This window comes from Hylaeus anthracinus, unplaced genomic scaffold (assembly GCF_026225885.1).
Source record: "Hylaeus anthracinus isolate JK02 unplaced genomic scaffold, UHH_iyHylAnth1.0_haploid 2, whole genome shotgun sequence".
Taxonomy (NCBI): domain Eukaryota; kingdom Metazoa; phylum Arthropoda; class Insecta; order Hymenoptera; family Colletidae; genus Hylaeus; species Hylaeus anthracinus.
The window spans coordinates 4,996,299-5,023,661 of NW_026534838.1; the positions used below are offsets into that span (position 1 = coordinate 4,996,299).

The 27,363-nt window shown below is 42.9% G+C and overlaps 2 protein-coding genes across 9 annotated transcripts in view; one reads left to right on the forward strand and one right to left on the reverse strand.

Annotated features, from left to right (window-relative positions):
* Positions 1 to 18,653, reverse strand: part of LOC128893058 (probable JmjC domain-containing histone demethylation protein 2C) — a 258,691-nt gene extending 240,038 nt beyond the window's left edge. For all 4 annotated transcript variants that reach the window (XM_054153793.1, XM_054153794.1, XM_054153795.1 and 1 more), the window contains exon 1: positions 17,659 to 18,653. In XM_054153793.1, coding sequence (XP_054009768.1) covers positions 17,659 to 17,814 — 156 coding nt within the window. In that variant the 5' untranslated portion in view covers positions 17,815 to 18,653. The remainder of the gene's footprint in view (positions 1 to 17,658) is intronic.
* Positions 18,654 to 21,525: 2,872 nt separating this feature from the next.
* The window catches only part of LOC128893062 (uncharacterized), a 37,229-nt gene continuing 31,391 nt past the window's right edge, over positions 21,526 to 27,363 (forward strand). The window contains exon 1 of one of the 5 annotated variants that reach the window (XM_054153800.1): positions 21,526 to 22,034. Coding sequence is in view for 1 of the 5 variants with exons in the window: in XM_054153805.1 (XP_054009780.1) it covers positions 22,003 to 22,034 (32 nt within the window). In the remaining 4 variants the exon portion in view is untranslated. The other 4 variants (XM_054153805.1, XM_054153799.1, XM_054153806.1 and 1 more) reach the window with 4 other exon arrangements.

The following is a 27,363-nucleotide window of genomic DNA, read 5'->3' on the forward strand; positions in this document are numbered from 1 at the left end:
CTCTCTCTCTCTCTCTCTCTCTCTCTCTCTCTCTCTCTCTCTCTCTCGCTCTCTCTCTCTCTTTCTCTTCAACGTTATCCAGACAAGGTCGACTAACTGTACATCCTGGATATCTCCAGGTGTTTCTCCGCGCGCTAGGCGCTGCGCTGGTTGCACCGCGGTAAACCTACGTAATCCTCGTCCCGCGAACGCAATACCATTTCCACCGGTCGACTCGCTCGTTCTCGAGCGCTGGTGAAATCGTTCTCCGGGCTCGACGTGAGTTTTTAGTAATAAGCGGACCTTGAGAAATTTCGAGAAGGACAAAGTTAAAGAGAACCTTCTCCTTTCCAAATCACTCAAATCGTATTACGAGAGGGGATCGAGCGAAGAGGTCGTCGTCGAGACAACTTAAGCAATTGGCGATAAGTTATCGTTATCGTGGCAGGTCGGTGAGGTATTTGGCACGCGCTCAGATAAAGAGACAAATGAAATCGAGAAACCCTACGCTACTGGTGATCCAAAGGTTGGAACTGGGTCTGTACTAAATGATAACACTGTTCGTCGGCGTTGGGAATGGTAAAGGTGGTTCGGGAGGGGGCGAGGGGGTGATTTGAAGAAACTTTTTCCTTAGCGAAAATGTCGTCCGAGGTTTGGTTAAGGAGATATTAAGAGAAAACTCCGGCCAATCAGAGCGCGTGGCTGTCTAGCGCGGACCCTATACTACTGCGGCTGTCCAGCGCGCAGTGTATGCTACTGTGTCTGTCTAGCGCGTACCCTATTCTACTGCGGCTGTCTAATACGTAGCCTACTAGGGTTTTCTGTTAATATCTCCTTAATGAAGCTTCGGATAAAGTTGTTTCAAATCACTCCCCGAACCCCTTTCAAGGACCTCCAACATTTTTCAAACAACTCGTAGATTTTGAATCTCATTTTTCAAACAACTCGTAGGTTCTGAGGGTGTTTAAAATCATCAAACTAGAAAGCGTGTCGATGGAACGGACTCGATCCAATATTTCTTTTGACGATTGCCTTGAGATGATAGATTGTTCAAAGGTTTAAATAAACTTTTGGAGCCCCGGCCTTTCGCTCCTGTCGAAGCCGACTTCGCGCGTAGGTGGATACGCAGTCTCGCAACGGTCTTAAAGTATCGCGCGTTTACGTTCTCTGGCAAGAATATAGGAAAGTATAATTAGAAGGACAATAAATCTATACCGCGGCGCGCGAGCGCAGCGCATGCACCGCGGTAGAGACGCGCCGATGCAATTATTGTACAATAGCATCCCCGTTTACGGCTTCTCGCTCGTTGGACGCGTGTTACCCTTCCCGCGCAGTCGACGCGGCGCTCAGGTCGTGAACGATAGGAAAGGTCTCGAGCCGCGGCCAAATGTCACGACGGAATCGATCAAACGTCATTCGCGCGGCAGAAGAAATTTCCAGCGAGTCTGAGACCGCGAGAAACACGCTCCGCCACCGGGACGGGTCCAAATGGCACAGCTGTTCCGTTCGATCGATCGCAAAGGTCGTTCCTCGAGAGATTTCGTCTACTCGAACTGCATAACAATGCGTCCGAACGTTAGATGTAGTAGAGAAGTAGGAGGAATAGAAACCGGAGAAGGGAATATATCTTTTCCGAGATATATGGAGGAAAAAGATATACCAAAGATATACTCATGCTGGATAGAGTATTAGATTAATATTTCGTCCAGGATGGATCGCGGAAGTGCAGTCAATTCCATTAATATTCCCTGTATGTCTACCATATATGTCTATTGAAGACGTTTGACTAAGCTCAATAATAGTTTTGATATTACCAAATGAATTTTCATTATAAATATGTATATGAATAATCTGATATATGTATATATTTATATGTACATCAACATATTTATACAAACATACACTTGGAAACGTACCAATTTAATTTAACCCTTAAAAGCCTGATTTTTCAAATTAAATTTAAAACAGTATCGATATGTTTATTATTTGAACAATTTTGACAGCTGACTTTTTTTTTTTTTTTTTTTTTATTTTTATATTATACAATGGTAACGTACATACAGCCAAATATTAAAAACAAACCAAATTGCAAGTGTACAATTCGTTGAAAAGTTTTAAGGGCAAAGTGTACATGAAAACGAATCTGAATAGAATTCGTAAATATAAAGAGACTATAAAAATTAATAATATGACAAATGTTAGATTCTATAGTTTCCAATTGTCTTGAGATAAAATTTTAGTCCTGTAGACATCTCATCGCTCTGGCAATCAACGTGTTCCTTTGTTGACAACAAAGGAAACTAATAAAAACGTACAATTGTATTCCAAAATGCCTACTCTAATTCGATATCAGAACACACCAGAATATACTTTACGATTCCCAGTTTAGGGACTGTGATAGCTACCCTGTATAGTATCTGCATTATACAAAATACGTTACACGAAAGAAATGGATCTAGATGCGGTGTATCGAATCGAGAAGCATTCCTGGGGTCCCTCGGTTAGGCGCTCGGCGTCCAGGGTCAAAGCTGAGACCCCGAACGGCGGGCCTGACCTCGTACGTCAGAATGTTCGAGACTCGAGACCAAGGGAAGGTTCAAAGGAGCAGACGAGGGCCAGAGAGAGAGAGCCGAGACCAAGACGCCGAACCACGAAGAGGCCCGACAGTGTTTGGCTGTTTGTAGAATCTGGGTGAGTGACCTGGGTCCCCGGCGGTTAGTCGCCTGGTCTGCCAGAAACCTGTTCTCCCGACCGTTTCTTCTCTTCTTTCTCCGTCTCTCTCCGTCCACCGTGCACGTCCTTCTCTCTTTTCTCCGGCCTCTGGCCAAGGAACACGGCTGAAAACCGCGCAAGCCGAACCCTCGCGGGCTTTCCGCGAGCATTGTCCAGACCGTGGAAGAGAGGAGAGCTGGACCTCCGGCTCGCGGACACGGAGATACGTGCATCGGCCTGGAGAAAAGACGGCCCCGTTAGAGGGACACGATCATCTGGGTCGCGATGATCCGGGTGAAAGTGCTGAGCTAACGGGAACGGCTTCTTCCCTGCTAGACGATACCGAGAGGACGCGAGGAATCGCCAACTGCAGCTCTTTCCAGAAGATTCCGCTGTGGCCTACATTGAGATACTCTCCACCGCTGTTTCGTTGCGTTTCGAGGATGCTTTATGCAATTTTATACCCTCGAGGGGGCTGTCGTTCGTAACAATGCATCCAAGCATTAGATCTAGCGGAGAACCAAGAGAAATAGAAACGGGAATATCTTTTTCAAGATATATGGAGGAAAAAGATATGTAATATTTGAAACAACAAGATGGATCGACGTCCAAAACATATGCAACTTGAAGATACGCGTCATAGATTGAACGACGGTGGTAGAAAACCGATTTAATAGAATACAGGAAAGGCAAAACTAATTTGTTATCAAAACAAATCTCATAGCTCAGCGAATAGTGTAATCAAACACAAAGCCTGTCCCCTAGCTGAACGACTAATGCAATCAAACGCAAAATGTATCCATACTCATTCACTTTCGTTTGATTACATTTAAAAGTGAAAAATCATACCAGAATCGTTTCCAACCATAAAATATCGATTTTCAAGGTATCAAAATAATTTGGACTCCCAGTGGTTAAAATTCCGAAGCTTCGAATCCTAGTGTCACAGTTCAAACCATTCCTTTCACACACATTAGAAACAATCTGATCATCTATTGTGTCTGGAAGAAACAAATCATGCAACCTCGAGGTAAAATATCGATTTTCAAGGTATCAAAATAATTTGGACTCCCAGTGGTTAAAATTCCTGAGCTTGGAGCCCTAGTGTCACAGTTCAAACCATTCCTTTTACACTCATTAGAAACAATCTGATCATCTATCGTGTCTGGAAGAAACAAATCATGCAACCTCGAGGTAAAATATCGATTTTCAAGGTATCAAAATAATTTGGACTCCCAGTGGTTAAAATTCCGAAGCTTCGAATCCTAGTGTCACAGTTCAAACCATTCCTTTCACACGAATTAGAAACAATCTGATCATTTATTGTATCTGGAAGAAACAAATCATGCAACCTCGAGGTAAAATATCGATTTTCAAGGTATCAAAATAATTTGGACTCCCAGTGGTTAAAATTCCTGAGCTTCGAGTCCCAGTGTCACAGTTCAAAACCATTCCTTTCACATGTGTTAATCCGAGTTAACTTTGACGTCATCTGTCGTACCTCGAAGAGGTGGAAACCCAAAGCTGGAGGTATCGAAGTGACCGACAGGACGTCGGTGCGGGGTCACGGATGGACAGACCGGGAACGCTCACGCAATGTGGGTGTCCTGTACAGGTGTAAGACTCGTCAAGAGTCGTGAGCTCGGCACACGAACCACGGAACGCAGCCTGCATCGTGCATATGTATACACGCCGTGTTCGGATTATGCAAGCAAGTCCGCTTTCTACGTGGGCTTAGAATCTGGGTCGGACACGAAGTCATTGTTTACAACGAGTCGGCGTTGAATAGGTGGGTTGATGCTATGTGACGGAGCGCCGAGTCCGCAGCGACTTCTAAGCGGAACGTATAGCGACAGCCTCGAATCCCATCGGGAGCTTTTGTTTGCTTGTTTTATTAATTAACGCGCAAATGCGTCGCTAGAATTCGCCAATAAAACGAATTAAAAAGACTATGACGTTGGATGAGCGGGAACTATGTGTGCCAACGAGTACTTATCCTTATCGTGCCATTTTAATAGCTCCTTATCAAGCTATGATACCGAGCAACACGTGCCGGCAGCAGAAAAGATTCCAAACCTGCGATAATACGATTTTAAGAGATTCTGGAAACGAAACGATCATTCGTACACGCTTGAAGCGTCTATCATTTATTAATATTAGATGTAGGAGTTCGTTCTGTTGGTTGAACTCCTCTGATAATAATTGTTTTACATATTGTTGACGCGTACAGTGTACGCGCACTGGATACAATTTTCAAACTCTATTTTCTCAAAAAGACGTTATTTCTTTTTTCGACTTATTTTTAGATGCAGTATCACCACACCCTGTATAAATTAATTCTAGCTTTCTAAAACTTCTTGCAACCCTCTGCAAAATCATACACGTTATACTCGTCGTTTTCCGATCAAAGTAATACATGGAACAAAGGTCGGCGAAGAAAATCGAAGCGTAACGACCTGTTAAACCTCCTCGAACGGGAATCCGTCAACGTGACCCGGATGTCTCGATTTTTCAAAGTCGGGACCGTCATCCGCAGCTCTTCGAGTCCAATTTACACTCTTTCCAGCGATCACCGACAGCGGTCGCGCGATAACGACCGGATTCAATATCCCGCCCCCGCGGGGGCATCTCGCGCGATTGTTTAAAAGTTCATTAAAACGCGGCCAAAGTGTGACGGATCGCGTGGAATTGTCCGGCGCGCTTTTGTCCCCGAGGGGACAAAGTACCCTCGAAACTGCGCGGTCCGAGCAGGATTGTTTTGCGGACGAAAACGAGCAAACTGTAACCGAGCCATTGTCCGCGGCTCGCAGTCCACCCCCGATGAAAGAATTTCTCTATGTTTCATCGCGGAATTTTAGTCCCATCGTCCATGGGATATCCGACCAGTCTATGCGGACGAAATCTGACTTGGAGGTCGAAAATTATCGAGAGGAACGACGGAAACGCGAAAATGAAATAACTAAAGGGCCGAGCTTGGCATCTGTCGAACAAATCCATTACGATAACAAAAGACCATAGAGGTACATAGAGAAGCATTGTTTTTTTCATTATTCTGTTCCACGCTTTCCCTTAAAGTTTTCAGGCCGCGATGGAAAGAGCCGGAAGCTCCGCGATCCCTAATGTTCACCTTTTTCCGGAACCACAGTATCCGCGAGTCTTGGAGAACCGCCGGCTGCGGTTTCGCGCGATAGAAAGTCGCGCGAGAGTGTCTGTCTAGTTGCGTGGGTGCTGGTGCTTGCATAACACAATATCGACGAGCGAACAAACCGAAATGTTTCTATCGGCCGGCAGTCTGAGCCTGCCGGGGTCGAGATAGGTACGTTGGATAAAGGAACTCTCGCCAACAATAATTCCACTGACGCAATTTCGCTTGATATGTACACGGTGTCTTGTAACTGGCGGTACAAGCGAAAAGGGGCTGATTCTACATGAAAGGATAAGTCGAAAATGTAGAATACAAATTTTTCATGCGAGGCTTTGGTTTCGAGAAAATCGACTTTGAATTTGATCAGGTCTCGTTATAACGGATCTCACTGTGGATCATTGTCTCGTTTGAAGTTATTTTGATAAACACTTCTAATGCCTTAGCTCTTTAATAATAAATTCAATAATTTCTGTAATAATAAGCTTTATGATTACTTCTAGATTCTATTTCATTACGTGGTTTTAATTTTCCGTTACGATGAAAACAAACTTAAATTGCGATGATAATCGAGACAACGATCAAGACGATCTATAATGAGATTTTACCCGGCGGAAACACAAAGTCAATTTTCTTAAAAACAAAGCTTTATATGCAAAATTTTCATTGTATATTTTAGACTTATTTTTTCATGTAGAATCGCCCCCTATTCGCTTCTGCCACCAATTACCGAACATCCTTTGTGAAATTGCGATTTGAATCAAACGATCAAAACAAGTTTCACGCGTCGAACGAGTAACTAAAACTCGCCTAATTCTTGAGATCGCCTCTAGAGGTACTCGACATGTAATCGTCCCTGTCGTACGGAGTTTCTATTCGTAACCCATTATGCGAATGAATTCGTGCCCCATCCCTGTTTACAGGGTGCGCATCGAATCTTTTCCGGCGTCCGTTGCACCCGAACTTTAATATTAGAATGCTCCCGATAATGACAGGGTCCTAGAAATAACGCCTGCGATCGGTTCCGACGTCAATTATTACCGGCTGGGATATTTGCACAACGAAATTGATACCCTTCCCCTCCTCGCGGAACGTGACGCGGCACTCCTCACGTCGCTCGCGCGAGGTCGTTGCACCGCGTGCAAACTCTGATCGACGAGTTTCGGATTCGATCGACTAGGAGTCTCTCTATGAATTTGTACATTGCGGACACTTTGTTCATCGAGTCATACTGCTGCACTGTAGCCACGTGAAGCAGCCTCGATAGATCTGCATTAGGGATAGTTGATAAGGGATCGCCCGAACCAGGCTTTATTCAGCTTCAACAGTCGAGGTCAATGATACGTTCGATCGTTTTAACCCTTTCAAGCCCGGCGAGGACTCAACATTTTTAAATTATTGACACTGTTAGGACACACGAAGAAAGACCAGATTTCCTCAAGAAATAAACTATTAGGATTTCTTTTGTATTTTTTCCGTACTAATTGTACTCCGAGTTAACCCTAAAAATTAAATTACATAGAGAAAAAAAAAATTTCCGAAAGAATTAATTAATTCCGGGGGGATAGGAGATTTCATTTATCCTTAACTGCCCTATATTAAAGGTTCGAAAGCAACGAAAGCTTCCCAGATGGTCCCTCGTGCGTGTACGAGATTCTGGCCGCAATCAGCGTTCGGTATCATCGAACAAACACTGGCGCCTCCGTTATCAGTAGTGACACGTTTCGTCAAAGGTCGCGGCCGCGCGATTTTTTTAGGAAACAATACGTACGTAAAAACCGCCTACTACTTTGGCCCGGCTCCATCACTGTCAATTTCTAAAGCAACGGACCCGATTGTGACAACTCCCAAAGTGGCTAGAAGGCCGCGTGACGAAATCCCCGTGACGTCGTGCGACTTCTAAGCCACGAAGGATTGGATAACGCGTCGGATTGGCCTGACGCCGACGATGCTTAATCGACCTCAGATGTCCCGAGCGTGGACGTCGCTGATAATGAAATTAGGAGAGAAAGTTTCGTGTTCGGGATACAGGGTGACGCGAAAATAACGCATTCGAGGGAAGGTTTGGACAGTACGATCGAGGAAGCAAGGAATGACGTGGTAACAATTATCCGGTTGTTTTGAATTTAAAAATCTATTGTCATTCGTGACTGCTTAGTCTGAAATTGATCGAGTGTGAAGAAACTAAACACCTAGAGTGTTGATGGTAAAGCATTAGAGTCTCTTTATATAAATATATTCAACTGTAAAATTTTGTTCTTGATTATGAAACAAATCGATCGAAAACATCGGAGTGTGAACAAACTAAACACCTGGAGGACCTGAGCACCTGAATGGTAAAGTATTCGGGTCTTAAATTTATCGAAGCATATTCAACTGTAAAATTTTGTTACTGGTGATGAAAGAAACGGATCGAAAACACCTGAGAGTAGAAAAACTAAACACCTGGGGGACTAATGGTAAGGCATTCAGGTTGGAGAGTATTTGTACACAGTGATTTTTCCCGACGAAGAATACCATAATTCCGCCTGACGAGAAGATAACGAGGCGTTGGTAATCAATCAACAATGTGCGTCAGCAGACAGATAATGGCAACACTCTTGCTCTTAGCCCGAGCGAACGGAGAAATGGCCCTCGGCTGGAACCAATAGCTAACCTATTTAACCGTCATTATAGTTATAGTTGCTTAACTATTTTGGCCAATTAACCGTTTTAGACAGGAAGCCGTTTTAGTCGGTTAACCGCTTCATTCGGTTAAGTGGTGAAATCCGTTACCCTTCTTGGTCAGTCAAATCTAGTAGCAATTTTGGTTGGCTCCAACCACAAGAGTGAACATGATTAACGAAACGCTTGTGTTATCAAAACCAGTATGGAACGACTACATCGGTGGATATTTTGTGATGTTTCCAAGCTGCTAAATTTGGAGTCCCGTTTCTTTAAGACTTCCACGCCATCCGTCACTGCGCGCGTCAGCGTTGAACTTTTAGGTCACATCCTAAATCGACAGCGTCGAACAAAATCCTCGATCGATCCAATGATTAATTAAATGACACGAAAGTATTCGAGCATGTGTCTACTCAGAGCGGATCGTACACATGACGATAAAGCGTGCAATATATTTTCGTGGAGTCACCGACCCTCTTCAGGAAACCGAAGAGTCTCTTTCTTTCTGGTTGTCAAACAAACCTCGTTAATTAGACTCAGTCGAACGGATAGACAGTCATCTTAACGAGCTAAACTCTCCTTGCCCAGAGTTTTGGAATCGTTCGGTTCAGTCGATTCTCTAGAGCGACAGAGGACCCGGGGACACCACTCGCACGACCAAAGAAACGATGCTGAAAAGAGAGGTGTACGGTTCATTTGACGCTTAGAGCTTTCGGGGGCTCCGGAACCTAACGACAGAGATTTTCGTTTGAACCACACGCAAGGGAACGAGGAGCCTCGAGTGCGCTTCCTGGCGGGAAGGGAAAGGGGAACCAATTAGAGTTTATCCTCGGACCAGAACGTGTCCTCAACCTTTACCTAAAGAATCTTCCTAATGTTAGGCGTACAAGTTAATCCTGTGTCTCTCTAAAGTAAATTTATCATTTATTTATTTTTAGTCTTCCCTCAGTCGTACATCTCATTGACCAGGAAATATTTCTACTTAAAAGGGGAGTCTGGTTCAACCTTTACCTAAAGAACATTCCTAATGTTAGATGTAGAAGTTAATTCTGTGTGTTTCTAAAGTAAACTTTCTAAAGTTCTTAAAACTAAAATTGTAAGTGAGTGAAAATAAAAACCACAGAATTAATTTCACCGTCTAATATTTAATCCATTCTTATACTTGCTACACGGTTTCTTCATTTGCACTGAAATACGACTAACCGTTCTCCGTTCAAACTGTTTTCAACTTTTTACACGTCTGGTATTCGATGAAAAATGAATCTTCGCGGATTCGCCCTTAGAAGAATTCGGTTCGCTCTCGCGCGAAACGTACCTTTCCAATTTCTGTCCGCGATACGAGAGAACCAGCGTCGCGACACTCCATTTTACGCGACGGCGACGCCGGCCTCAGTTCCACGTTTTATTGCATCTTAAAGTGAATGGAATTCTTCCATAGAGAAGCGGCGTGGGAGAGGGATAGCGGGAGTTCGAGGAGGGGAAGAGTCGAAGGAGGACGAAGGAAATCTCAGTCTTTCCGCAGCCAGGATTCTCTCGGCTTTCCTTCGGATTCCTCTTAGCCAATGGAGCATAAACTACGAAAGACCTCGCCGGTGTACCGGTATTTTATTTTTTTCGCGAGGACGTAATCGCGCGGGCTGCAAAGCGACCGCGTGTCGTCTGTCTCGCGCACTTTTCGTCCCGAACGCGTGTCGTTCGATGAATGGAGTTCATTTTGCCGCGGTTAGGTGCTCTCCGAGCTCCGAAACGTGAACCACTTTTCCGTGGTTCAACTACTCTGGGGTCTCGATTAACTTTCAGATTTGTTTTAACGAAAACCACAGGGTACATCGAGCTGAAATTTGGTACGTTACTCGATTCGTGCATGGAGACATTACGTAATTTTTATGCATCATTCATGCCGATAATACTGCGAATTGTATGCATTAATGTATGGGTACACTAATATGGAAAATATAGAAAAAATATTCGTAATGTATGTGGAATATATTCTATTAATTAATATATTACCATGTATTTATCATATTATCTTTTTATAGAAAACGCATAAAATCCGCAGTTTATGTATCGTTAATGCGAGAGAATGATTTATGTGAAATGGTCGCCTCTCTACTCTGTAATTGAAGATAAATAACCCAAACGGATTGTGTTGCTTTTTAAATGCGTGGCTATCATCCCTATCACGGCTGATTAATAAAAGTAAAAAATTACGAAACGTCGATTCGAAGAAACAACAATTCTTACTACAGTTTTTTTTTTTTTACAATGAAATAAATGCAGATTCGTTGCGTCCTGTCACGCGAAGTTCTAACTGTTACCGAACAGGATCTAACGAGCACACATTACGGTGCAATTAGCGCCTCGCATAACGCTCTTCCGAGCAGATCAAAGTCATTGTCAAGATCATCGCTGATCGGGGACAAATATTCAACCTCTCAGCCATGGAAAATCCTCTCCTCTTTCTAAACACCCAGTTTAAGAAGCCCTGGTCTATAACTACAGCTTTTCTAGGATATGTTTTACCTCGAGGACAAATATCATTCCGAGGAGCCACAGTAATTACAAATCTATTATTCGAACTCGTAGTGGACAAAATTTAGTAGAATAAATTCGAGGAGGATTTGCTGTTAATACTGCTACATTAAATTCTCCGAGTGCAACCGTTGCATTGAACAATATTTGTTTTTAAAAGAGCATTTAGACGAGTGCCTTGAGCCCCGTGCAATATCAAGGACCTTTCCGAATGTCAATGTTCCATCAATCGTAAATGGGTCGCCGCGACAAGTTCTCCCTCTCCGTTCTCGCGTGAAACACCGGACCGCCTGTTTCGTGCACCTGCCATGTCAACGAGAATGCACCGTTATGCAGCTCGCGAGGAATGCATCGAAGCACGGCGCGGACAGCCGAGAAAACGTGTTCCGTTTGACGGGGAAAAAGAAAGCAACGGCGGGGCGCCGGGAAAGGCGGGATACCCCCGAAATTATTGCCAGCTCCGAAGCACCGAAATTTGCGGTCGGGAAGTTGCGTACGGGGCCCCGAACCTAACACTTTTGCATAATTTCCTGCTGTCCGCTATTTTGTGCCCGCAAATTGCCCGCGAGAATGTCGGGGTCAGCTGCCTCCTGACGCTCTGGAAAGAAATCCTCGAAATTGTCCGCGTGGGAAGCGTTCCAGCGTTCCTTTCGGTGACGTAACCTCGAGAAACGTTCCATTTAGACGACAAATTCGAATAAGGAAGAAAAAATAAACGAATTTCAATCCCTTAATCCGGGGAATAGTAATTAAATTTTACTCGATGCGCGTAGAGATTAAATTGGAAGCTACGATCGTCGTGTAACTATGTTTTTTATTTATGAATTCAACATTCCTTAAACTGAACTAAATTACTAGGTGATTATTCAATTTTTAATTTCACACGATTCCTTAGTGCCCCCGTTCTTTTGCCGCGTTTCTCGTTCAGGTTTCACTCGTTGTCTTTTATTCGAACAAAATTTCGTTCGTCTCTGCTTCGAGAGGCTACGAATTTTTAACGCAAGAGAGAGAGTTCGTAGAGAGAGTTGGATTAGAAATTCAATAACGGAGACTAATGGAAGGATAGTGCAGTCGCATCCCCGGCCTAGGCGAGGTCGCTATTCGAGAATCATCTCGAAATAAAATATGGATATAGTGCGTCGTAATTAATTGCGAATACGACGCAATCAGGTCTTATTGAGAAATTTTGCCTTTGAAGCGTCCAGACAAACAATTCAGGCGCGATAATGGCGCCTATAAAGACGGACAATTAAATTTCGCGGTTTAATTAAATTCTAATCTCGTGCCACGATTCGAAACGCTCGAACAAAGAATCTCGCCCGGTTCAGGGATCCGTCGAATTCCTCTGCTCGAAATATTTTCTCGGGCAATTAAACGCGATAAAGAACATTGTTAACACGTTCCACGCAAAGGGGGACACTCCCGAGAGTACCATTTCGAATTCTACTAAGATACATTCCAATCATCAGGGATCATAGGAATTTTTCAAAATTAATTTTGCTATTATTTTTTGATAACACACGTTCCACGCCAAGGGAGACACTTTAGAGATCATAAGAATTTTTAAAAATTAATTTTTCTAGAATATGTTGATAACATACATTCCACGCCAAGGGGGACACTTTCGAGAGTACCATTTCGAATTCTCCAAAATTAATTTTTCGGTGCATTAAGCCCTGTCGAATGAAAACGATTGCATAAAAGAATATTCGAGACTTAGATGAAACATCGATCGGTTTTTTGCATTTCGGTTAAAATTGATCGACACCCACGAGCCGCGAGAGCACAGGCCATTCTTTATTCGGCCGACACAGCGCGAAATCGTATCATTTTCGAGGAAGGAGAAAGCGAACGTTCCGGCGCGAGCCGATTCAACGACCTCGCGAGCACACGCTCGATGCTGGCGCAGCGAATGACCTCCGAGTGGCAAATAGTAAGCAGATGTCAACTAAATTCAGACCAGAGACGAACGGTACCCCCCGTTGGCGCCACCGCGAATTCGCAGACCGCTGCTCCCTGTGGGCGTCGAGTCAAAGGGTGCAGCGAGCGCGGCTATCGGAAGTGTCGGCGATTAGCGTTACATATGTAAACAATAATCAAGTTTCGAATGCGCCCGACCGATTCACCGCGGCACTCAAGTCTCGAGTGCATCGAAGTATCCGTGACGTTCCAAAGTTGCTGGAATTCGGGTTCCTGGACTTCTGTCTGAGTGTCCAATTACCCGCGTTCTAGAATATTTGGGATCCACTGGACGTTGTTATACTCTGGGTTAGGAGTGGAGAACTCGAGGCCTTACGAGACGTTTAGTGCGACTGGTTTGCATATTTTTTTTTTTAACTATGTATCTTCTCGGACGACACGTATTTTGCACAACGATTTAATTAGCTCGGATTAAAAGTACATGATTTTTCAAGCACGATGGTAAGAATCACCGTTATCTATTACGTGTCGCATTTTACGTCGCAGGGAAATTCTGGGAATATTTTTCATTCTATGCCGTCTGGTGTCATGCGAAAACTATCAGTCAGTTTTATCAAACGAAAAAATCACGATTTGATCTGCGGACGGCATAGTGTTAATGTAAAATAGCACAGAGTATTTGGATGCGTATAATAATTAGAGCGTACATTCTGTGAAAGTACAGAAAATTATTCAAACGATTCGAATCGAACGGCGGAGAAAATGAATGTTTCAGAGTTCTGCGAACAAAATTATTTTATCGGTCACATAATTTGCACTGTTACACACGCGACTGGCCTCCGACCGAACCAGAATATTAATGTTCGCGCTATAATATCATAAATATCGAGGTTAATATGAAAATTCCGTTTCGAATTTCGCGAATATTTATTCGTAAAACGGCAGACGCGCATCGTTGTGGAAAAAATATAACTACAAGGCCAACGAATATTATACATATTCTTTTCGGGAATCAATTGCTTTTCCGACATTTCGCAGCACTGTATTCGTGCCACTGAAATTCCTGAGCTAATTTCACGTGCTAAAATAAAATGCTTCGCACGAAAAGATTCAGCTGAGTCGTACTAAACAACGAGACTGCTCGAATGAAGAACTTTGTACTTTTAACCGCGGACAGATACCATCGGATGAATTATTTATAAGTACCAAATTCCACGATGGACAATAAAAAAAGTGCCGTTCCGCGGATAATCGTGATAAACATTTTCACTGTGATTAGCGTTGCGTGGAGGGCTGTCAACGTTGCACCGTTGTCATCCTGAATCATAATTTTACGTATTAGCGAACCGGACACGTGATTGAAAAGTTTCGTTACGAGTTATCGTCGTTACACAACGGAAAACTTATTATTACGAAAGAGTCGTCCCTCGAGATGAAAAACCGAAGGACAGGTACAGATTCCGTGAACTTGTGAGATATCTCGACGAAGCGCAAACAAAATAATTGAAATATTCAAGTGAGGACTGGTTTCAACTGATCAATTACTTTCCGTTTCTTTCGGATCCTTAAATTAAATATAGTACTCGGCGTCTCGTAATTATCGGGATTTAAACATTTTTTTGTCCAACTTTTATCAACGAAACGGTGAATCTTACACGCGGCAAGAAAGACTCGTAATACAGAGTTCGCTTTGGAACGCGATAACTTCGTGAAAAAGAATCGCCGACTCGTTAAAAAATTACAGAATTAAAGGTCAGACTCCAAAGTTTATTGTTACGTCGATAGGAGCAAAGGCAAAAATTGTTCATGCCGCGTGACTGAACGTTGCATGACCTCGAGCTTGAGGAATGTTCAACTGTTCGACACGATCAGGAAGTCGTGACATCGCTTGCGAAATTAGCTCGACAGGATTTGAAAATTCAAGAATCACCATAATAAAAGATATAATAAAAATTCGAAACCATGATGAGACTTGCGTCATAAAACGAGGAAAAAATCAAAGTTTTTGGGGCGAGCAATGATGAAAAAAAAATTAAAAGTATCGAAATTTGAACAATGTAAGTTTTACTCGGAAAAATCAGAAAATGTTACAGAAACAATGTTAACAAGGAAAACGGTGTTTTGTTTCAGAGAGAAATAGTACATTTTCAGTTCCATCGCGTGTAAACTGTTGACACGCTTCGATAGATCTATCTGTTGCTGGATGAGAATGTCAGGAATCCACGACTCAAGGGGCAAGGTGCCCGTGGTATTCCGAACCGAAACGGCACGGAAAACCGTCCGATATGTTAATTTTCTAGCTGTCGCATCTGGACTGGCACAATCACGGCCTTTGGCCGCGGTCTGTATAATTGACAAATACCAGTGACGTAACGCGCGCCTGCCGTTCGCGTTCGTGCGACGTACGTAGGTAAAGCGCGCGCGTCCTCGAAAACTGAAATAGTTATGACTTGACGTCGCGATAAAGAGGAGGAAAAAAAAAAGAAGCTCTCAGGTAAGCGGCTCGCAGCGATAGCTTATGTAATCTGACAGAAGCCTCCGCGGTTAGGCTGCCACGGCTAGGCTCTCGAGACTCCTCTTTTGCCCCACTTTACGTTTTGGCAGCGACTTCGCGGCCGTTTAACCTTGCCTATCGCCGATCAAGTTCGACCAACGGTCTCCTCTTTATTCAATGGATCGCAAACGTGCACTGTCTGTCCACGTTTGAAACTTCGCGCGACACGCGTGACGCAATAATTCCCGCACTTGTAGCAACCACGTTCTTCAGCGTTCTTTCAAAGATAAACCACCGGGTACACGTTTAACGAAAATTTGAATTTGAATTTCGGAGTGGAATATTTCACGATAACGTGCGGAAAAATGTATTTGGATATAAGCTTGCCTGCTTATAAGGATATAATATGTGCATATAAGTGGGGACGGTATATCTACGATGAGAGTGCAGAAAGTGAAGTGGATGGTTCGAGTCAAGATCGGAAACGTCAAAATTCATGTACGAGCGAGGCTCCGTTATCAATCTGATTGTACTCGTTACTTTTAGCGATTCGACAACCTGTGACAACACAACCTTCGAACAACCTTTGGTCGGTCACTAATTTTCATGCTCAAGATCGTTCGAAGGACGTGTTCAAAATAACGATCAGCTGATCGCGATATTCAACCCTACAGGCAATTTTGTCGTACCAGCAAGGAAACTAAATGATAATTTTGCATACCATATTTCCTCTAAAAGGAAACGAATTGCACAACCCATTAAGCGTGGCTCGAACCACGAACCGGCCGAAAACACACGTCTAATCTGGAGAGAAGTGGCTCGTTGAAATTCGGCTCTACCTATCGCCGACAGCCTTTTAACCTTCTCGATTCTGGATTTTCTTGGTTGGATAAAAATAATTCGACACGGCTCGCGTGAAAAATATTTTCACTGCACTCGATCTTCCTCTACTCGCGTGACGTATGCTTTCGAGCACGCACTCGACTGATAAAAGGGAGCAACGAGAGTCCTCTGACGCGGAACGTGAAAAAATATTGTTCACCTATCGATGACACGAGCTCGGAATAAATATTTGCGGTAAATTATTCGTCGCAGTTAGACTCGAGTGACTCGTTTGTGACTGTTTTCTCGTCAACAAAAAAGGCTAGACTAAGAAAGAGGAGGCTGATTATCGCGATGATCGGTTTTCTGGTTTCGCTAGTCGAGAAGCAAAAGTCACTGTCCACCAATAAACATTTAGATGTTTCCATCGCGATTCAATTTGACTGACGAGGAGACTTTGGTGTCGCGTCGTTCACCGTCCTTGAATTATTTTTACATAATAATTACGACAAAATTCCAGTATCTATTATTTATTTTATTTCTGTCGGGAGATACTATGTTGTCTCGTTCGTTTTGTTTATTATCGAATGACTCACGGCGGACGTGGAACCGTCGAACTACGAAATTTCTCTCAAATTTGAATAACAAATAATACGTCAGAGAGCAGGCGAGTATCAATATTAATGTCTCTGGAGGCGATTCTTTGCACATTCGGAGTAAACATACGTTTGAAACGTACGTCGCGAAAATACAGCACTATTTAGGTAGCACGACAAATATTAATGGTGAATATTATTAATTGATGGCGATGGGAATTAAATGTGTCACGCGAAATATAACGTTTCCTAATTCATATGGGAGAGCGATATTGGTAGAAGGTACATAAAAGTAAGCAGTAAGGAGTGGAGAATTTATTGTATTTACGAAGAAATAACGAATTCGAAGTAACGAAACAAAGTTGAAGCATCGAATACGATTGTTCGTAATAGGAAGATGAAGAGCAGAATTTTAGAATGTTTACATTTGACGAGACACGGAGGAATATCGTGAAGTCTTTCTCCGTTTCTATCGCATACAAAAACAAAATTACGAAATTACCTGGTGGACGATAAAACGTGGGGACTTGACCAGAGGCGTGGGTGGTGTGACCATTAACGGTACACTTGAAAATCAGATCGTTCGTGGATTCGGTAGGCGATAAAAGGTAATGTTCGAATATTTGAAATGTCGGTCGGTAATGTAAACAGAAACGGCGTGTCGCGCGCGCGATGCCAGATAGACCGCATGCATCGAACCGGAGCTGTTCTAGGTGCCAGTCGAACGCGTGTCTTGATCTGGTCGCTGAATTCTTGAAAAGAAAAAGTACGAGCTACCACTCGGTGGCAGTACTCACCTGAAGATCATGACAGCCGTTATCCCTGTGACTGGCAGCACGAATCACCCCTGCACGCCACCCCCACTCACTGATCTTATTCACCTTTAGCTTGGTGAAACCACTCACCGAGAGAAACCTCTTTCCCACGATCTCTTCGCGAAACTTGTACGCCATATTATGGATCGGCAACCGCGGCGGGTCGAATCCGCGAATTCGGATCGGCCAGCCGGGTCTTCCAATCACCCTTTCTCCTCCTCTATCAACGTATCTACGTCTCCTTCTCTCTCACCCTGTCTACCTTCTTCCTTCCACTATCTCAGTCGTTCTCTTTTCCTCTGTTACGATCCTCCGGCGAGCGTGCCTCTCCCCCAAAAAAGAAAACCCCCACGTAGCACTGAACCGCGTCGAAGAACAACTTGGAGCACCTGATCACCACTTCGTTATTTCCCACCAAAACACCAAAACAGCACGGCCCGCACTCCGGGATCGCTCTTCTCCTCGTGATCACGACGGGCCGAGAAACAACAGGGCCATGAGGCGCGCACGATTCTCCTTTCTCTCCCTCTTCTTTCGACAGTCGGCCAGCGCCAGCACCAGCACCAGCAGCAGCACCACAGCCACTCCTTGCTCCTACGTGCACGTCTGGACAAAACAGTACCGAAAAATCCTCGCTTTTTTTCCGTTTCCTTCGTCGCGCTCCTTTTACAGCGCGCTCCACCTGCGCCGTCTCCCCGTTCACGGTGACGGTGACGATCACGATGATCCTGGCACCGACACAGGATTTCGTCTGACCACTCGCCACGTCCAGGACCACACCGAACACGGGGCCAGGGGGGGGGGGTGTGGGGTGTGTGTAGGAGATGGGGGGACACTTATCAAACACCGTGTATACTCGGTGCACACACTATTCGGGTGACGGTAACGGCGGCAGCGCGGTAACCAAGCACTCCGAACGGTACCAGTGTGAACGTAAGAGTGACGCACACATGACCGGCCAGTGATATCGCGTAGCGCGCACTGCGGGCGGACGGCAGGGAGGCACGGCTCCTTCCCGCGACTCCTGCCGCCCGCCTCCCCCCACCTCCCCCCTTCCCCTTAGAGTCCACCTCCCTCGCCGTCCCGTTCCTCCACCCTCCGACCCGTCGCCCTCCTGCTCCTCCACGGCACCTCCATCGCTCCCGCCACGCCGCTTCCTCGTCTCGCCGCACCTCGCCGCACCTAACCCGACCAGCAAAACCCGTGCCGCCGCGGCGCCGCGCCGCGCCGCGCCGCACCGATACTCCCTCCTCACCCGCTATTCCTCACCCTTCTGGCCGCACATCTCACCACCGCCACCCTCCCGCGCAACCCAAAACCCCGCGGCACACTCCGCCCAGCTCTATCCTCTCTCATCTCTTCTCTTTTCTTCGTTTCTCTTCTCCTCGTGTTTTCTCCCGACTCTTTTCGCCTCGACGTTCGCCGCGACGGCGTCTCGGCGACCCGTTCTCTTGCATCGCTCGCCACCCATCGCAACCGGGAGCGCGTAGGGTGAGAAAGTCTAGGGCCGTAGCACCGACCGACCGCGACCAAGCCGCACGGGGCCGCAATTTTGCGCGGGAGGGAGTGTGGAGGTGAAGTGACGACTCCGAGGGTCGCGTTACGACGACAGGCTCCCGAGGGATCGGGCGCTTTCCATCGTCGCCGATAGCTATGGCTACCACCGATCCTCTTTCTTCAAACTTTCCCGACCGATTCGGACGTATCACGTGCTTGCGATCCGTCCGATCCGTTGAGGACCAAGCCGCGTGGTAAGACAGTTTTTCGTTGGGTTATCTATCCTTCGAAAAGTGAACCCTCAGGGGCTGCAGCTACGTTTTGTCGTAGTTACAGTACGGGTTTGACGAACCCGAGGTACCCGAGCCTTTGTAGGACCCATTGTAGGAAACATACTTGGTCTACACACTGTTTTAAAATAAACCAATCAATCAGTCAAGAAGACTAGCAATCAAACTGCACGAAAATAGTCAAGTTACAGTTCGTTCAATAACAAATTCTAAGAAATCCAATAGAAGTCCTAACTATGGGAAGGGTCAGGGGTCAGTCCCAACAGACTTACCAAAACATCCACTATAAAGTTTTGCGTGTTTCATACTGAAGACATCGGAAAAACGAAAATTTAATATTTGAAATATGGGAATGTGTTGTTCATTATTCGACACTTCTCTACTAACAATAATACATAGCAGGTTTTATCGGATTTTTCGTTTTCAGTGGAACAGTTTTGCCAAGCTTCGTTTAATCCTTTTATTGGATTGTCCGGAAAATTCCTGCCTATTTTTAAGAAAAATTCAACGGCATATTTGAATTTTGATTTATATTTATTGAATTATATGTGTACCATTTTGTTCCACAACCTTTCCACCTGTTAAGGAATGCAGACCTGTACCGTCTACTAAAAATCGGCATGGACTTTCCAGACAGCCCACTATTTTTAATTACTACAATCAAATATCAGCATAGTTATTTAATAAAAGCGAAGTAAGATCGTCGCGTATCTATCAAGCTCTACATGGCCGGTTGGGCTAAAGGTTAAAGTTGCACAGAAAAATCTTGATGCAATAGAATATTTTTAAATAACTTAACATTGTTTAGAGGTCTTGAAAATCGTTTCAATTACTCAACATAAATTCTAGTGATTATACTACCACCTTTGCCACCGTACGACAGTCTCGACATTCGGAATGTTTAATATTTTTATTAAGCGATTCCGAACTTGACGAGTTTATCCCTGCAGTTTCGTCATTCGTTTTATTTATTTGTTTATCAGAAGACGTTTCGTTGAACCTAGAACATGATGTTACATGCAAAAATGCCATATTTATTCTTCGACGATGATTAATTACGCGAAAATATATCGCATGACACGTTGTTACCGTCGTGATCCGTTCTATTACAAACTGCGTCGATGATAAACTAGAATTATTAACGCGTCACTTTACGTCAATGAAATTTTACGTTAGGTGGAGCGAACATGCTCGCGACGTGTGTTGCATTAATCGTAATTTAGTAATCGTTGCCATAATTTCTTAAAATCTAGCGAGACAAATTTTACGTTAATCACATCAGATGAATGGAACGAGTAGGTTAACCAAGTGCATAGAATTTTAGAACACGTATACTTGTGCTTTACAAAATTAATCGATTCATGTTTTTGTTTTTGACTGATTGGTTGTTACTTTGCTAGTATTAGGTGAACCGGAAAATAATGTCGTTTTTGCAATTTTATATACTTGTTTATCGTTCATCAGCTCATTGATTTTTATCGATCTGCCATTGGCAATTTGCACGCTGGATGGCAAAGGGTATTGATAACGGGAGCGATTATACAATTAATAATTAAAAATAGAAATTTATAACAAATTTGTTTGAATTTAATGTAAAAGAAACGACATTACTTTCCTGTCCACCTAGTATTTAACGTATTTACTATTATCAGAGTAGAGGGACTTTAGTTTATAATACATACAATGGGTGTAGAATGTATTCGTACACCGATCAATTTCCCAAAAAACTTTTGTGTGAAATTGTAGTTTCTTAACTTTCTTTCTTATAATCAGTGATATTTTACATATTCTCGGAAGTCTCTAAGATACGTATAGTCCAAACATCATTTACTAGTTAATATAATTTGTGAAACTAACAAAAAAAAAAGAAAATGCGAAAAATAGGTAAAAGTATGGAAGCAATAAGTATTTGTACGATTCTTATGACGAACCATTTACGGTAGGGTTTGTAACGTAAACACATTAATTTATTTTGCTCCGCGCGAGTTAGAAAACATCAAATTTCCAGGAAAGTACTTTCAAACAGTTTTACGTATACTTATCGCTTCAACATTTTTATCGATTAATTGTTCTTTTCTTGTTAATTTCGCAACTTACATAAATAGCTATCTTCGTTTGTAATCTATCTATTCTAGAGATTTCGGAGAATATGTAGAATGTCATTGTTTACAAAAAATAAGTTAATAAATTACAATTTTGCACAGTTGTTTTGGAAATTGATCGGTGTACGAATACTTTCTACACCCACTGTACGTCCTTGTACAACGATAACAACCACTGGAAAGACGTTAATCCCGTCAATGGTATTCCTAGAATTTCGTATCGCGTCGAGTTAAATGGCCTGGTGTTCGCGTCGCGCGCTCGGTACAGCCCTGAGGTCACGTGACGAAAACACGACGTGACGTCACTCGCGCAGCAGCAGCCAGCTGCCAGTCCAACATGGTTGACCTGTGAGCAGCGGTGGTACAAACGGCCGTCCGCAGTAAACGCTTGTTTCTTCCAATAGTGCGCGTCTCCAGTAACCGTTAAAACCGTTAATATGATATCTTCGATCGTCTCGCGACTCGTCATGTGAGTATTGTAATTCTATTCAATGGAAAACCGTGGAAACAGTGCGGAGTACACCAGTCAGCTGCGCCTGAATGCTCGCCATCGTTGACCCAGGGTTGTTCGACACTTTTTCACCATTTACGGTTCGTTTTAACTTGGCTTCTCTCTCCCGTGTACGATATATCGACTATGTATATTTTTCGATCGATTCTCTGAAACCGAGGCCCGTTTCAACGTGTCCTAGGAAATCGTTCTCTTTTGTTTCGGCTCCTTTTGATCGAGGAAACGCCAAAAGCGGGATACGTCGACATTGTCGCGAATCGGATCGAAGGTGCAGTGCTCGCAGTGAAATGTTTAAACAATCGTACGCTAATCTATCGTCTCGATGTCGAAGAAATTATGTCACCGCGTCGTCGCAGCGCGACCAATGATTTCCATGTTTGGTTACGAATTCCACGACGACCTCGGTTCCGATTTCTTTCCGTCGTTTCGAAAATCGTAAGACGAACGATGGAGGTATCGATTTGTTAGTGAGAAGGGTCAGTGACGGTTGATTCTACGACGACAGAGGCGTCTCGCGATCCACGCTTAACCTAGGTAAGAGAAAATCTTCTTTACGTGCCCATATTAGGCGAATCGAACGGTAAACAAGGTGATTCTGGCTCGATTGAAGGACGCGAGTTACGTTTCCAGTGAGCGTTTCGTTTAGGGAAAAGTACGTGTCTCGGTTCGGTGCGTTCGCGTGTTACATTAGTGCAATAACGACGAGCGCATCAGTGAAAGTGTATAATCATCGGCATCGTTCGTAGTCGCGAACCTAACCTAACTCCGTAAGTTTCGGGTCTCAACACCAGGCGCCCAACCTACCACTGCGGACGTATACTCGAGTTGCGACACCTTGCGCATAATCCGTGACTTTTACTGCCGATCGAGATGTCATTCTGGTAAATTTAAATCGCATAAATGTTGCATTAGCGTTAACGAGCCACGTGCCAAAATATGGATCAATCCTTTTAGAATATGCATCGACGATACCTCAACACGTTGACCACGATGTCACCCATACATGGGTGACAGTGCTGTTTACTGAAGAAATACAAAAATTAATTTTGAAAGTTAAATATCAAAGAAAATGAATTTATATAAAATATATTTGAATTTCGCTGAATTTACAAAAATAAATAGCACAATAAATGCACGATTATGTAGTCTCCAATAGACAGTAAATAAAATTTAATCGTAGTAGAAATTTTTCAGAGTATTAGTGTAACAGTCAACGTGTTAATAGCGATAAGGTCGTCGGGTTAATAGAAATTTAATTAAACTCGTCGTTGCCTCGTGGTTTCTTGGTTTCCATGCGAGCACGATGCCTCGTTTCACGAGCTATTTAGTCGATGCCATAATAGAACTTGTTCGAGCACGTTTGGACATGTTCCATGTTCTGGATTAGTATAGGTACGTCCTCTCGGTCTTTATTCTTTGTACCCATTTTCTACACGGCATACCGAGCACGTTTAAAAATAACCAGACTTGCTCGAAGGAGGACAAAACGCTCTCCCTTTAATTCGGAGGGGAGGAATCGTATTGCGAGGCCTTTTGTGGCACACAAAACATTGTTGTCTCCGCGGCCGTTGCCATCAGCTGATCGTGTGCGTAATGCTGCGTCACAATGAGATACGAACATTATGTTTATCTTATCTGGCCAGGAATTATGGTTCGTTAATCGCGTCTCGGTTGCTCCAGGGCCGTACTCGTTGTTTATATTTGTGGATCAAAGGTACCAGTAGGAAAATCTCGAGTAAATATTAGGTTGTTCAGAAAGTTCGTGGCAATTTTTTAAGAAAACTTCAAGGACACATTTGAATTGTAATATACATTTATTTATATGTATATTTGTTGAATTACATAGGTATTATTTTGTTCCACAACTTTTCCACCTTTTAAGGGATGTACATATACAGTGACTGGCAGAAATATTCGGACACCAGTGTATGGTCAGCTTTATGATTTAATATCGTAGTTATTAAAAAAGCAATCGTCTTCGTTACTTTTTCCAATAATAAATCATTTATTAACATTATTAAAGATATATACATTAATCCAAAAATTCACATAAATTACATAATAACAATAAACAAACGAAAGAATACCGCGTTTTCGGGTCACAAAAATATTCGGACACTATGAGGAATAACATTTATTAATTAAAATTAAACATTATATATTCCACATTAATATTTTGTTGCAAATCCCTTTTCTTTTATAATATGTCTCAATCGATTCGGCATGTTAGAAATAATTTTGTTTAAATATTCTGTCGAAATGGATGCCCATTCTTCGTGAAGCCTAATTTTAAGTTCTTCTTTGGAACGAATGGGTGTCTTGCGAATCCGTTGGTTCAACTCATCTCATAAGTTTCCTTTAGGGTTAAGGTCTGGTGATTGTGGAGGTGGATGAAGGTCTTTGGGGCAATTATACAATAAAAATTCTTAGACAATGCGCGACTTATGTTTAGAATCATTATCCTGGTAAAATTAGAAATCTTCAGCAATCCTCATTTTGTCTGCACTTTGTTTTAAATTGCTTTTTCAAAGATTCAAATAAGCATTCTTAACCATGATGCCATCGATAAAAACTAAATTGCCAACGCCGGAAGTCGAAATGCATTCACGCACCATTACAATGCCTCCTTCGTGTTTTATCGTACCCGAAAATGTGATATTCTTTCGTTTCTTTATTGCTATTATGTAATTCGTGTAAATTTTTGGATTAATGTATACATCTTTAATAACATTAATAAATGACTTATTATTGGAAAAAGCAACGAAGACAGTTGCTTTTTTAATAACTACGATATTAAGCCATAAAGCTAACCATACACTAGTGTCCGAATATTTCTAGGAGTCACTGTATATGTTATTTGTTTTCAGCCATTTCGACATATTCAGACCTGCACCACCTATCGATAATTGGCATGGACTTATACCCAATAACTAGTTGACTTGTTAAAATTCGATAGTTGGAGTTAATCGTTGAGTTCAATTCTGAAATCAAGATTTTGAGTACAGTCAATTTATTCGAGTATTTCTATAATTAAAACTTGTATCTAAATGAGAACTTTGAACACTGACATTTCGTTGGAAATAGGATATTGGGTAATTATAGAGAACAGGTACATCCTCATCGATTTCGATGATTTTTAAATATGTTGTAGAAATCAACATTAGTTTGCGAGATATTTGCAAAATGCCATTGCTACTAAAAACAATGAATATTGCGTATAGATACGCACTGTGGCAACGTGCCTATAGGCGTGGAGTCGTCAATCGTCGATTGTTTACACGATTGTTTAGGCTCAGAAAAAATCTAGTTTACACTGACGTCGTTACTGAACGGATTGCTTCCAACGGATTGAAAATTAACTTGCGTGAATATTTGACTATATGCGGTAGATATGATACACTGATTTATTTCATGGTTGACAACCATTCTGGTTTCGTTTTTCACTTTTAAATGTAATCAAACGGAAGTAAGTGGGTATGGATACATTTTGCGTTTGATTACACTATTCGCTGAGCTACGGGATTGTGTTAGCGTTTGATTACATTCGATGTTGAGCTGAGATCAGTTTTGCGTTAATAATCAATTAGTCTTGCCTTTCCTGTATTTTAGTAAGCCGGTTTCCAATCACTGTCGTTCAATTTATGATTAAGGATCTGTACATTTTTTAATCGAACAAAGAGTGCAAATATCTCGGAAACTAAGGCCGAGCGACGGTTATATGTATAGGAATAACTTGTTGAAAATGTTGATTTCTACGACATATTTAAAAATCATCGAAATCGGTGAGGATGTACCTGTTCTCTATAATTACCGGATTATTGGGTTGAGCTCGAGCCAGGTCAGTTTCCACCAACCGTCTCTCCCTCTTTCCGTCCATTTCCATGGGGCTGAAATCTCACCATGTTCGCGAGAAATGGCTGGTAAGATTCTGTTAACTAACTGCGTTCTAACTAGAGACGCATACAATTTACTTACATGCAACTACAGTTTCGTTTTTCTCGATAGGAGGGTGAAATACTTGTCGCACGTTTTGTAACGAACTCGTGCGCGGTCTGCGCACAAAGGTTTCACCGTAGAGAGAAAGGCTATACGGCGATTTAAATCACGGAAAAGATTCGGTAAAAAGCGCGCTAACATCGAGTGATTGCGAAATACGACCTTGTTGTTTCGCGGAGCAGCGCACACTCCCTCTGGTACACGCTTCCTTTCGTTTCCTGTCCAGTTATACAGAGTGCGTAATAAAACTCTGATCGAAACAGGAAGCCGGGAATCTGGTGTTTAGGTTCCCGGTGTACTTGTTCCCGCCAAGAAACAGAAGCATATCGAGAAATAAACTTCGATGACTAAACGCGATAGCAGACGGAAATGTTTCTAAACGCGATTAATGCCGCTAACGAGATTCGCCGAGTCATAACACAAGTAAACGCACGTGCGCTCGATGAATTTTTAAAAAGATTCTCGCGCGAAATTGTTTAGCAATTACGCTTTAGTGTTTCCCTCACTGGTGTTATATAATTCTACGATATACAGGGTGTTCCCTTGGTCGTGACCAGCCTAAATATCTTCGTAACGCAGGCTTCCTTCCAGGTCCGTGCTGGAACTAATAATGAAACGGAAGAGAAAAGACAGGTAGCCGTTGATTCATTTGCCTGTCACGATGTTCCTGGACGGATGTTTTGCCTCTCGATAATACCGCAGAATGTTATCTCACTCTTCTCATATTGTTTAAGTTGTGTGACTCACGTCTGTTCGACGGTCTCTTTGTGTACCGGAGTACATTGTCTTGTTGCTGCGAGCAAGACACACGAGCGCGTTTTCCTTTCACCTCGTTCCGGCGCACGTATGCGATCGTATTCAAGTAGTCGTGAGTTTTCGAGCGCGATCGATTAATAATAAGTGCATCGCGCGAGACTTGCGCCGAGGAACCTTTGTTCCTCGTTCGGAAAATTTCTTCGACTTTACTACTAGAATTGGAACGAAGAGACTCTGCCAATGTTTTGGGGAAAATATATCCAAAGTGTTGGATTATCAAAATTTATTCATTCGGTATACTTGGAACTTTGTTGTTTATTCTATATGTAAAGGGAAAGGTTCTTTTTTCCTTTAGAATTTCAATTTTACTTATATCAGAATATACCTAATTATTAATTGAAATAATAATACATTGAGTCACGAATGTTCGTGGATGTTTCTTTTCGAAGTAGAGTTTTTGGTTTTAGAGAAATTTATCGTGAAAGTGAACTGGGTTGGATTTTATAGAAAAATGCCTTTTGCACTCGGATGTCTT